This window comes from Carlito syrichta, unplaced genomic scaffold, assembly GCF_000164805.1.
Source record: "Carlito syrichta isolate Samal-C Ts95f unplaced genomic scaffold, Tarsius_syrichta-2.0.1 Scaffold314326, whole genome shotgun sequence".
Classification (NCBI taxonomy): Eukaryota; Metazoa; Chordata; class Mammalia; order Primates; family Tarsiidae; genus Carlito; species Carlito syrichta.
This window is the reverse complement of record NW_007258422.1, coordinates 73969-86983: the sequence shown is the minus strand read 5'-3', so window position 1 is coordinate 86983 and position 13015 is coordinate 73969. Positions and strand designations below refer to the sequence as shown.

Sequence of the window (13015 nt, the reverse complement as noted above, 5' to 3'; positions counted from 1 at the left end):
AAGCTTGCAAGAATCCATTTCAAGAAAACAGCTGAATCTCAGTAAGAACAGTAGGCTTCGTGGTATATTAACTGCCCTAGTCCCATCTCTCTTGGCAGTAGCCATGAAAACCAACACTTTTGCAACTATGGAAGCTGTGAAAATCAGCAGCCCAGTAGCCACCAGAGAGGGTGAAATGGATCTGGAGCTCTTAAAAAGCCTCACTCTCAGAGAATTGTTATTTTGTCTGTCTGGCAGCTCCCTGAAAAGTTCCATGCTCGTGGCTTGTTTGTTTTAGAGATAGGATCTCATTGTGTTGCCCAGGCTAGAGTTCAGTGGCTATTCACAGGCATGCTCATTGCGCATTTCAGTTTCTAACTCCTGGGCTCAAGCCATCCTCCTGCCTTGGCCTCCCGAGTAGCTGGGACTACAGGCATGTGCCACTGTGCCTGGCTTTTGCTTGTCTTTATTTAACCTCACTCAGAGCTTGCTATCCCTAGGGCATTTGTCAAAAAGAATCAGTGGCAATTATTTAATCTTGCAGCCTTCTGGATAGTCATACCAACTGAGACTAACAAATGACTGACCAAAAGTTGTAAAAGGAAAAACTGGAGAATGAGCTATTCACGGGAGGCTTTGAAAAACTCTGACATATTTTGGGGAATGGAGGGATAAAAAAGACATCCCTCAAGATGTATAGAAAGCACAAATGGCAAAAGAACATGGATAAATTAGATTTTGTCAGATTAAAACCTGTTGTGTGTCAAAGGATACTGTCAAGAAAATCTACAGAATGAGAGAAAATATTTGTAAAGCTTATATCTGATAAGGATTTAGTATCCAAAACAGCCAAAGAATTGTTAAAACTTGACAATAAGAAGACAAATAACCAAATTTAAAATGAGCAGAGGACTTGAATAAACATTTCTCCAAAAAAGATATGTAAATGGCCAATAACTACATGAAAAAATGCTCAACACCATTAGTCATTAGAGAATGCAAACCAGAACCACAATGAGGTATCACCTCATATTCACTAGAATGGCTAAAAAAGAAAAGACTGACAATAGCAAATGTTGGCAAGGATATGGAGCTGCTGGAACCCTCATACATTGCTGGCAGGATTATAAAATGGTGGTCACTTTGGCAAGTCCTCAAAAAAGTTAAACATAAAGTTACCATACAACTCATCAGTTCCACTCCTAGGTATATGCCCGAGAGAACTGAAAACATATGGTCACACAAAAACTTCCACATGAATTTTCATAGCATCATTCACAAAAGCCAAAAAGTGGAATAGCCCAAATATACATCCAGGAATGAATCAACTGATAAATGCATAAACAAACTGGGATACAGTCACATAATAGAATATTATTTGACCAGAAGATGGAACGAAATGATGATATGTGCTGCAACATGGATGAACCGTGAACATATTGTGCTAAGTGAAAGAAGCCAACACAGAAAGCCCCATATCATATGATTCCATTTATATGAACTTTCTAGATCAGGCAAATCCATAGAGACAGAAAGGAGAGTAGCAGTTTCCAGGGACTAAGAGTAGGTGACAGGGCAGAGAAGAGGGAATGACTGCCAATGGGTACAGAGCTTCTTTCTGGAAAATGTTCAGAATGAGAGAAAATATTTGCAAATCTTGTATCTGATAAGGATTTAGATAGTGGTGATGGTTACGCAACTCTGAATATACAAAAAAACACTGAAATGTGTGTGTGTGTGTGTATGTGTGTGTGTGAGTTGGAGTCTCACTCCATCACCCAGGCTGGAGTGCAGTGGCATGCTCACAACCACCCCAGCATCGACCTGTTGGGCTCCAGCGGTCCTTCCACCTCAGACTTCCAAGTAGCCGGAACTACAGGTGTGCGCTACCACACCCGGCTAATTTTTTTATTTCATTGTAGAGATGAGGTCTCACCATGTTGCCCAGGCTGGTCTCGAACCCATGGGCTCAGGCAATCCTCTTGCCTCAGGCCCCCAAAGTGCCGGGATTACAGGCTTGAGTCACCACGCCCAGCTGACATATGCATTTTTAAAGGGTGACTTTTACAGTATCTGAAGTATATCTCAGTAAAGCTGCTGCTTTAAAAAAGATGATAAATGTAAAAGCAAATGAATGATAGACACAGATTCTTTCATTTTGTTTTTGTTTTTTTGAGTTGGAGTCTCACTCTTGTTGCCCAGGTCTGAGTGCAGTGGCACGTTCACGGCCACCGCAGCCTCTACCTGATGGGTTTAGGTGATCCTTCCGCCTCAGCCTTCCAAGTAGCTGGAACTATAGGCACATGCCACCATGCCCGGCTAGACAGACACTGATTCTCTCAAAGTTTACGGGTCGTGCCGATTTGAGATGAAACATCAAGGAAACGCTTACATAATCCACCACGAGCTCCACCTCTCGATCTTCTCCTCTCAGTTTCTTCACGACCTTCTGGATGAAGTCTTCAAACTTGGTGGCCATGTAAACATCTTCATTCTGTAATTGAAGCCCACCACATCTCTGTCTGATCTCTTCAACCAGCCTTTAAGTAAGAACCAGCTTCATGTTACTTACATTTTTAAAAGTGCTTAGGGGACTGTATTACTAGCATCTGTCAAGTTGTTTTGAAGTGAGACTTAACATCACATGCTTATTTATATCTTATGAGTTCTTCTGTAACAATAACCAGAGAAGTTGAAAGACTACAGGCAAGAAAATCAAAGCTCTGTCTTGAAGGCTGGTGGCAATATTTTTGTTTGTTTTCAACTTTAGTTGAAACTAGAAATAAAAAACATCAAGGCCAAAACATTTCAATTATTTATGAACAAGATAGTAAGGGGCACGCAAAGTCAATTTCTTTTCAAATAAACTCAAAGAATAAGAAATAAGACAGCTTTCAAACTGCAAAGATTATGAGAGATGAATGTCATATTGTATAGAATACTTGCTCTAAACTATACACAAGAATTAAACAGACATTTGTTTGCATTACATGGTTAACATAGGTACTAGCTAGAACCATGCAGTAGGTCAATATAATTTTTTTTTTGAGTTAGGATCTCACTGTCACCCAGGCTGGAATGCAGTGGCATGATCTTGGCTCACTGCAGCCTCAACTTCCTTGGCTCAGGTGATCCTTTCACCTCAGTCTCCTGAGTAGCTGGGACTATAGGCATGCATTACCATGCCCGGCGAATTTTTAATGTTTCTTTTAGAGACAAGATCTTGCTATGTTGCCTAGGCTGATCTCAAACTCTTGGGCTCAAGCAATCTTCCTGCCTTGGCCTTCAAAGGGTTGGGATTACAGGTGTGAGTCCCTGCACCCAGCCATCAATATAATTTTTAAAGTCCTCTCCAATCCTTTGATGTTCATTGTTAGTCAGATTACAGCTATCTGATATCCTTGGATGGCAATGGCATACCACAGTTGTTGTTGCATCATTTATTCTCTAAAAGAGATGAGGTGCCTTGGTAATCAAGATAATAATATCAGATGATTATGGTAAGTCAGATACTCCGACAGGAAATGAGTAATTTCTGCAGGAGTATCTTACTAGTAAAAAAAAAAAAAAAAGATGAAGAAAAAGAAGAAGAAGTATAAATAATGCTGCATTTAGGCCAGGTACAATGTCTCATACCTATAATCCCAGCTACTCTGGAAACTAAGGCAGGAAAATCGTTTGAGCCCAGGAAGTTGAGGCTTCAGTAAGCTGTGATTGTGCTACTACACTCCAGCCTGGGTAAAAAGAGTAAAATCCTGTCTCTAACATAATAATAATATTAATAATACAGTATTGAAATCTTTAGTTAAGCTAATTAGACGTTTCTGGAAACTCAGGAATCATAACTGAGCTATCTGTAATTTGAGGAACCGAAACTTTTGACTTTTGATAATACTACCTGCTCTTGAAATAATTGTTTTTTATTTCTGGAACAAAAGCTCCATGAATAAAGGGACTTTGTCTAGTTCACAACTGTATCCCAGTGCCAAAACTGCTCCTGATATGTAGTAAGTGTGAATACATGAATGAATAGGATATTCATCAGGAACACTGCTTTGTCGATATGATAGGTCTTATCCAGAGGAGGAACATTCTTTAGCTTGCTGAATGGCCATCGCATAGCTGGGGGTCAGAATCTCTTTAGCTGCTGTTTGCATTCACCATTGAGAGACTGCACAGCTCCCTGGCTAGTTCCCGGCTGTCCCATTATCCCAGTTACTCAAAGAAAAATACACCGTCAGGATCCAGGCACACTTTTCTTGCCATAGAGGAAGCTTTCTAGAACTCTAGCCCTTTCAACTTGCCGTAAACCCCTGTGGAAAGGTTCTGACTATAGGGTGATTCTCCTCACTCCTAGATCTAACACTGGGTAATTTGAAGGGATAGGAGGAAAAAAAGATTTAGGGCAAAGTGTAATCAATATCAGGCATCCTTCTGGATCAGCCTGCACAGGAAACTCGCTATTAGCATTCTCACCCAGAGCTTCTCAATCCTGATATCATAGTGGAGAAAAACCAGCTAAGAAATGTGAGGACAAATTCTAAAAAGAAGAAAACAATTAGAAGGGTTGGTTTTCTAGGTATACAGAAGATAGGAAACCAACTTCTGGTTGGCAACAAAAAGTAAACAGATATAAATGTGTTTGACCATAAAAACAACAACAAGGGAGAAAAAAAAGAGATGTGTAATAGATATGGTAGAGTGATAGCACCCAGAACAATGGATTTGGATTTTGCCAAAGTCAAAATCTCTAGTGAGAGCTGTGAGTCCTTTGGTGGCAGATTTACCTGACGATATCCATTGAGCTTGCTCCAGATTTAAAGAAGTCTGTTGAGTCTTCGATAACAGGGACGTTGCTTAAAATTCCAGCCCAGATGACCTGCACAAAAAGGGAAACTTTCATGAGGGAAGCGCCACATAGAACAATGTGTCAGAGACTGGCTAGCTCTTCACCAAACCTGTTTCTGCCTCATCTCATGCACACGACTTGACTGCATTTCTTGGATTTTCTTCCAGTCAGATGCAGCCAGTGAATATAAATGGATGTGGCCTGCGCCAGTCCTGGCCCATGAAAACCTTCTTCCACACAATGCTCTGTGCTTGTTTGCCCTTCTGGTTGTCTGGAATGGAGGCCACCCCCAGGGTGACCTTGAATACGGCAGATCCTGGATCCCCGAACGACCTCACCTCTACCCCCATGCCAACCTAGAACTGCACTGGATTACTGATGTGAGAAATAAATGTGTCTACACTGTGTTTGAGCATGCTAACTTGGGAGTTGATTTTCTAATATGAAAAAGAGGGAATAAATGCCAGCCCCACTACTTTGAGGACAGATAGTACCGTTACGAACGTTCTTCAGTTTTTCGAGGTAACAACGATTGAGGTCATCACATGTTCACCTTGATGGTCTCCGCCACCTTCACCTCTTCAGCTGTAAGTTCTACCGCTGACATCTCACCCTTCGAAAAGTACTGTGAAGCAGGTATCATTTTTCCGTCCTCAAACTGCAGATTTCTTACTATCAGCTACAAAATAGCAACAAAACAAGCATTAAAATGGAAGATAAAGACAACACAAAAGTAAAGCTAGTGAGAGCAGGAGTCATAGATATCATATGTATATAAGACAGGTTTATTTGGAAAATACAAAAATGTGGATCAAAAGCATTCACCATTATATGTAAAAGGACAGAAACGGCATCTTAGTAATGGCAGCAGAAAGGAGAAAGTCAAGTCTAGGGACAGGTACATTTCAAAGTAGACAATAAGCCCTGGAAAAATGGACATCTGGATTGTAGGTACAACTACAACAAACACTAATAGCGCTGCCACAACGCTGCATTTTCTGAGCACTCCCTCTGCCTCATGCTCAGTGCGAGGTACGGGTGTTTGTGCTGAGGTGTCTCATTTCATTTCATAAATCCTGATGGAAGCAGATGCCATTATTATTCCCATTTTACTGATACAGAAGTGGAGGTCAGTGAGGTTCAGTAATTTGCTCAGTGTTACTCAGAAAGGAACAGTGCTGGGATTAGAACCCAAAGCTAGCTGGACTCTGAAGTCTACAGTCATAACTGATGTATCCGGTATCAACTATAAAACACCTGTGAGCTAAAAATTCCCTTTGCACTCTTCACCGGGAAGCTGCCTGGATGTGCGCCGAGGCCTAGGACCACCCTCCAAGCACAGGCTGTGCGGGTGGGAGCCTGTCTGCTGTGGCAGGGGCAGCGAATGTCTGGGGGGTACCACGACCGTTTCACTTGATCCTCCTAGACCCTGGCAGTGGGAAGGCAGATGGGGGATTCCTCTCTCTGTTATAAAGATGGGGAAACAGGCTCAAGAGGAAGAGCCATCCTGCCCAAGACCATCAAGTTGGAGAGCAGGGCCTCACATCCTTGTCTCCTGTACACAGAGCAGACTGTGCAGGTCTGTGGGGCCCATCCCAATGGGTTTGGTCCCCATCAGGACCCCTAGGGCCAGCTTCTCCCAAGTTGGAAACGGCACCGATATCCCCACCTCCCCACATCCCAGCGCAAAGTCAGGTTACCTGATGAAAGCCATCCCCTTATTAGCTTAGGATACAGAAGGAAACCACAAAGTTATTTCACAGGTGGCCATATTGAACACTCACTGCTTTTCCATCGTTACCAAAAAGAACAAGTCCATTTTTGGTAACAAGACCAGACTTCTTGGCATCTTTAATTTCCAGTGGCTCTCCAGGAGGCACGGAGCTGTTCAGTAATGTGGAGCCATAGAAAGTGACCATCTAGTAAAGAGATCAAAGCCAGATTGTAAAATCAGGAGAAAAGCTGCTTATAGAGTGTGTGCAAGCATCACTCCCTGCAAAAAAGCTAAAGTTCAGATCATCATCTATAATAAAACGGAGGCACTGCAATGTGAGAGACTGTATCAAGCATCTGTAGACATAAGGCAGCAAGAAACAATCTGAGTATGTGGCTGAAGAGTTTCCAAACCGCTGCACCTCCGGGCCACGTGGGTAAACGTTTATTATGTATTCACTCGGGCACAAAGGTGAATGAGAGAAAAGCGCTCAGCCTTGATAGCCTGAGGTAGAGTTTTCAGGGGCAGGGAGGTGGTAGGGTGACAGGAGAGTCAGAGTGGTCAACAGACACTACAAGGCAGGGTGACAAGTGATGAGAAATACAGGGTGTCTTGTGAGTCAGTGCGTGGAAACAGGACCGGATCTACCATCACCAGGAGAAACTGACACTCATTGACTAACGACTATCATTCTATCAGCTACAGAGCACTAAACGAGTGAGCATTAATTGAGTACTTACTCTATGCCAGGGACTATGTGCTTAAATGAATTAACACACACTAACTCATTTACTTTCCACAAAAACTCATAACCTATGAGGGAAGCAGTATTATTAGTCCCATTTCACAAGGAGGAAACCAAGACCCCTGCCCCTCTCTCCTGCCTCAGCTCTTCCCACACCATTCCTCACCCCCAAGATCTCGGCTTCAGTGAACTCTTTTTAGCACGCCCTTGACTGGGTGCTGCACTCTCCAATCTCTAGGGCTTCACTTGCTTGCCTCAAATCCACTGGTTAGCTCTTCTTGCAGTTCAAGGAAAGCAGCTTTTCTGGGAAGCTTTTCCTGACACACCGGAGTCTCGGCCTCAATGACAGCATTTCTCTCACTGCATTGTGTGTATTCTCTTCTCTGCTGTCCCCATATGGCTACAGGCTCCTTGAGGGCAGGGCTGTGCCTACTATCTGATTCGTGGTAAAGCACAGTTCATGCTGAATACAGAGGAGAGTGAACCACTGGCTGTCCTCATGACCAAGGGAAGAACCAAGGGAAGCTCACACTCACTTGCAATACCTCTTACAAAGGTACTATGGGGTTAAAAGCATTTCCCCTAGAACACACCTGTCCATTTATCTCCGTCCAGGCTCCAGGGACTTTATCATGGCCTCGAATCCAGTTATGCAAGACTTCAGCCGGCTGATCCCAAGAAATCTAGGAAAGCACAGAGCACAGGCTGAGTCCTAATGCCATGAATCTCAGAGGCCACAGAAACATTTCTCTCCATCAGTGGCAGAAGCAGGTAAGGCTGGGACAGGCTGGCACCGTGGGCACGTGGTACATTGTACGTTGGGAGCTACTCAACGGTAGAAGGCCCTGAACTTTGAGATGTGTCAGAGTAGATATCAATACCTCAGCGTTTTCCTTTTTCTGGATGCCTTCATATGTTGCCCCTTCTTCTGGCTGGGGAATACGAGGAGCTTTTCCATCAGCTATGAGTTGGACAGCTTCAACCTAAGGCCAAAAACGTCACCCGTGTTACAGCCCAGTGATCAGCAAAGAATGGTCTGTTTAACTGAAATTTCTGCTTAACACAATTACTACATATAAACTTGCTCAGAGAGTCAGACTATGATGATAATGATCATTTCTTCAGGTCCATCTATGTGCCAAGCAATGCGGTAGCTACTTTATGTAAAATAGCCCTTGTAAACCTCACACAAATCCTGTGAGGTGGCTATTATCATTCCCGCTGTACACATGAGGAAACTGTGGCTTAGAAAAGCTAAGTCATGAGCTCAGGATCCCAGAGAGAGTCCGTAGGTATCAGAAGCAGGATTTGCATCCAGGTCTGTCTACTGCCAACATCAAGTCTACGCTCTGAAAAAAATCACTCCTTTGTTTAAAGGAACTCCAACCTCCCCTGGGTGAGTCCATGGACATTTCAGGAATATAATTATAAGTCACTGTGGGTTATTTTACTCTTCATAAAGATTCTAGAAAATGTTACATTTTGAAAATGTTAAAATCTATCCATGAGTGGAATTCCTTTTAGGATGTGTCTTGCATTTTCTTCCCTGCCATATTTATGTTTGCCTTGAGTTGAGAGCCTCTTCTAGCCCCTGGCAGGCCTGTGAGCTCAAGTTCTCAGAGTTCTCTCTAAGGTCTCGCAGCTGCTACCCAAACCACCCCAGAATACACAGAGGGAGCCGCCGAGGAACAGAGCCAAGTTTACAACTGAGTCTACCCCCTTCCATCTAATACCGCCAGGTATGGGTCCGGGTCTCAGCAAATGTCACTGCACACACATAATACTATATTGATTGTCATTCCAATTTTTGAGCGCTTGCTGCATGACAAATGCTTTGCACAACATTTACTTTACACAACAACCTCACACATTAGGTGGTATTACCTACATTTTATAGTTGAAGGAACCAAGGTTAAAAAGAACAAATGACTTGCCTATGGCCATACAATAATAAGGAGTGAGAACTTGAACTTAGGTCTCTCTGGTATCCAAGCCCAACTTTTTGGGGTTTTTTTTGAGTTGGAGTCTCACTCCGTCGCCCAGGCTGGAGTGTAGTGACACGCTCGTGGCTACCCCAGCGTCGACCTGCTGGGCTCTGGCGATCCTTCCGCCTCAGCCTTCCAAGTAGCTGGAACTACAGGCGCGCGCTACCACGCCCGGCTGATTTTTGGTTTATTGTAGAGACAAGGTCTCACCGTATTGCCCAGGCTGGTCTCGAAACTGCAGGCTCAGGCAATCCTCTCACCTTGGCCTCCCAAAGTGCTGGGAATACAGGCTTGAGTCACCACGCCCGGCCTTTTTTTTTTTTTTTAAATAGGGTTTTCATTGTCTTGCCCAGGCTAGAGTGTAGTGGCACGATCACTGCTCACTGCAGCCTCAAACTCCTGAACTCAGGCAATCCTTCTGCCTCAACCTCCCAAGTAGATGGGATTACAGGTGCGTGTTACTATGCCTAACTTATTTTTTTATTTTTGTAGAGACAAAGTCTCACTATGTTGCCCAGGCTGGTCTCAAACTCCTAGACTCAAGTAATTCTCTCACTTCAGTCTCCCAAAGTGCTGGGATTACAGGCATGAGCCACTGTGCCCGGCCACTCTTTTAATCATTAAATGATACAAGCAAAACACTGGTCTCCTCCCTCCTAAATCAATGGCAACCACTTTATATAATCATGCTACTTCTATCATACCCACTCTGGAAAAAAAAATGAGGTGACATAAGAATCGTCTGCTGAATCTTTCAATACTTTCCCAGGCTAATATTTCAATATTTTTACTTGTGGTGTGCATGTTTTGGCCTTTTTAACCAGAGCACATCTGAATAAATAAAGCAACACCAAATTTCACCATTGCATAGACTACAATACTTTAAAAGGAAGTTCAAACACGTAGCAAAATTTCTTAAGATTCTGTACACTTCCTTACAATGAGTCGTTATGAACAGGGCTGAAGATTCAGGTATTCGGCAAAAGAAACTGAGCGATTTAATTGCTACTTAATCTATTTGATCACTGCTCTCAGAAGAGTAAATCAGCTTCACAGACTAAGAATCTGTCAAGTTCAGATTTCTACCCTGAATACAAAGGGGGACCCCAAAAAACGGAATTATTTTTTGGAAGGCAGACCCTTGTAGTACAGGCTTCCCCTGCTAGGTAAGTGTTCTAAGAACCCATGGGCATCAGTGTACCAGCCAGCTTTGTTGTGAGATATGATTTGCAGAAGAAACGTCCCCAGTCGTGGTAGACAGGTAGCTAGTTCTTCTGCCATGACAACACACCAGTCCACACCGTGCTGCGTGTTCAGCAGTTTTTGGCCACAGACGGCATGATTCCCATGCCCACTGTTCCTATTCACCCGATCTTGCCCTAAGCGACTTTTATTTCTTTCCCCAGATGAAAAAGTCCTCAAAGGGAAATGCTTGTCTGATGTGGAAGAGGCGAAACAAAAAACGGCAGAAGCACGAAAAGGCATCAACATCGATGAGTTCAAAAACTTTCGAGCAGTCGAAAAAGCGTCTCGACAGGTGTATCGCATCACTATGACGGTGACTGAAGTTTAACCATGTGAGAATAAATACACAATTTTTTAATAAACAAATTCTGGGTTTTGGAGGTTCCTCCTTATATACCATCTCACTGATAAATATAAAGTCTACTTTTGTTTTGAAGCTTTACATTTTTCGTGAAAATTCCTATGGGTAAATTCTTCATAAAGGAAAAATGTTTCCAAAACTTGAAGGGTTTACTAAATTCTCAATGGTGTAAATATACTGACCATAGCTTTGATTCCTTCAGGAAAAAGAAATCGATTATAAAGGGCATCCACTGTATCATTGGGTTCCACATCACATGATCTCTGAAGAAGGATAGGTCCTGTGTCTAAACCATCATCAGCCCAGAAAACAGAAAACCCGGCTTTCTTATCTCCCATAATCAGAGTCCTGTGAAAAGAAGAGTTTCAACTTAAAATGTTGGTTGACTGTATCCTAGAGTGATGAATAAGTGATATTAAAGTTCAAGATAGTTACAGTGGAAAAGTAGGCGGTAAATGAAACTGCCATGAGAAATTAACAGTAGAGCTGGGAGATATAAGAGCTCACAAAAAGCAATACCCAATGGTGCTGCTATTTTTTACATCTTTGTATCTGCTGTTTTTCAGGTTAACATGTAATAATGACTTGTAGTTAATCCAAAAAAGGCTGCAGAGTCCATCACCACGACCACTCGTTGACGCCCAGGTATCACCTTTCTACTTCAGGAGTAAGTAATTTGCCTACCTGGGTTCAATTCCTACCTTGTACTTGACCCTGTATTGGGTGGAGTAAAAATGGAAGCTAAAACAGAAAATACTCTGTGCAATGTGAGAATAACTGAATATTAATCTAGGTTGTATTAATTAATGCAGGCATAAAATTCATTTAGGGTTAGAATTTGCTCTAGATTGTCTACTATATTGTAGTAAAAGATGATTGGTTAATTCAAATATTAGTATTTTGTTGTGTTCCGTAAAGCTTAACTTAGAGAAAGTGCTGACCCTACAGGAGCTTATGATACAAAGGAGAAGCTAAATCTGTGAACAAATACATGTAAAAGCATATCAGAGAGTAGGCTAACACAGAGAGAGAGCGAAGTGACAGGTCGGATGCCCAGAATTCAAATCATTTTTGCTTCTCTGAGATATTAATCAAGCAAGACCTAAGCCAACCAATCAATCCAGCACTCTTCAGAAATATTGAGGAATGAATTGGCATTATGTTGTCAAGAGCCTTGAAAATATTGATGTGCTTTGATTCCATGATTCTGCATGTGGCAACAATGTGAAGTAAGGAAAAAAATACAAGATTAAGTACAAATATATCTACTAAATAATAAAGTATTTAGAAGAGCCAAAAGAAATCAGCTTGTATAATCAAACATTAAATACAATGACTATTTTGCTATCACATTTAAACATTTAAACCACATGTAGACTTTCTGCTTATTCAACGACTTGACACTGGAGGGATATCAGGAAGACATGCAGGTAAAGGAGAGAAGGCAGGGAAGGTGGGAAAGGCCTACCCAACCCACAGCACAGTGTCGTGCACCTGTGGTATTAGGTAGCTACAGTGTACCAGGCACTGTTCTCGACACTGCAAAACGGGGGAAAAAGTGTTAGACAAAGTTCCCTTAAGAAGCATATACATATGCATATATGTATATGTGTGTGTATATATATATATATGCATATATATATGCTTCTTAAGGGAACAAGGGTCTCCAACTCCCAGGCCACAGGGGGTTGGGGACCCTTGTTCTAGTGGATTATATGATGCTCACATTAAAGTTCATATTTTGGGGGGAGGGGTTCGGAGTCTCACTCTGACACCGAGGCAGGAGGGCAATGGCACGCTCATGGCCACTGCAGCCTTCACCTGCTGGGCTCAGGTGATCCTTCTGCCTCAGCCTTCCAAGTAGCTGGAACTATAGGTGCGCGCTACCGTGCCCGGCTTATTCTTTGATTTATTGTAGAGACGAGGTTGCACCAAGTTGCCCAGGCTGGTCTCAAACCCCTGAGCTCAGGCAATCCTCTCACCTTGGCCTCCCAAGGTGCTGGGATTGCATGCTTGAGCCACTGCGCCTGGTTTAAAGTACATATTAAGAGCTCAAAGAAGCCGGGCTCGGTGGCTCAGCCTGTAATCTCGCGCCTTTGGGAGGCTGAGGTGAGTGGATTGCCTGAGCCCGGGGGTT

General features: G+C 42.8%; 1 protein-coding gene across 1 annotated transcript in view; it reads right to left on the bottom strand.

The window, feature by feature from the left end:
• The window catches only part of ALDH1L2 (aldehyde dehydrogenase 1 family member L2), a 49701-nt gene that overhangs the window by 33106 nt on the left and 3580 nt on the right, over positions 1-13015 (bottom strand). The window contains exons 3-9 of the mRNA XM_008071426.2: positions 11061-11226; positions 8169-8270; positions 7881-7970; positions 6613-6747; positions 5382-5507; positions 4767-4858; positions 2372-2519 (exon numbers count right to left, since the gene is read on the bottom strand). Of these exons, the coding sequence (XP_008069617.1) occupies positions 2372-2519; positions 4767-4858; positions 5382-5507; positions 6613-6747; positions 7881-7970; positions 8169-8270; positions 11061-11226 (859 nt within the window). The remainder of the gene's footprint in view (positions 1-2371; positions 2520-4766; positions 4859-5381; positions 5508-6612; positions 6748-7880; positions 7971-8168; positions 8271-11060; positions 11227-13015) is intronic.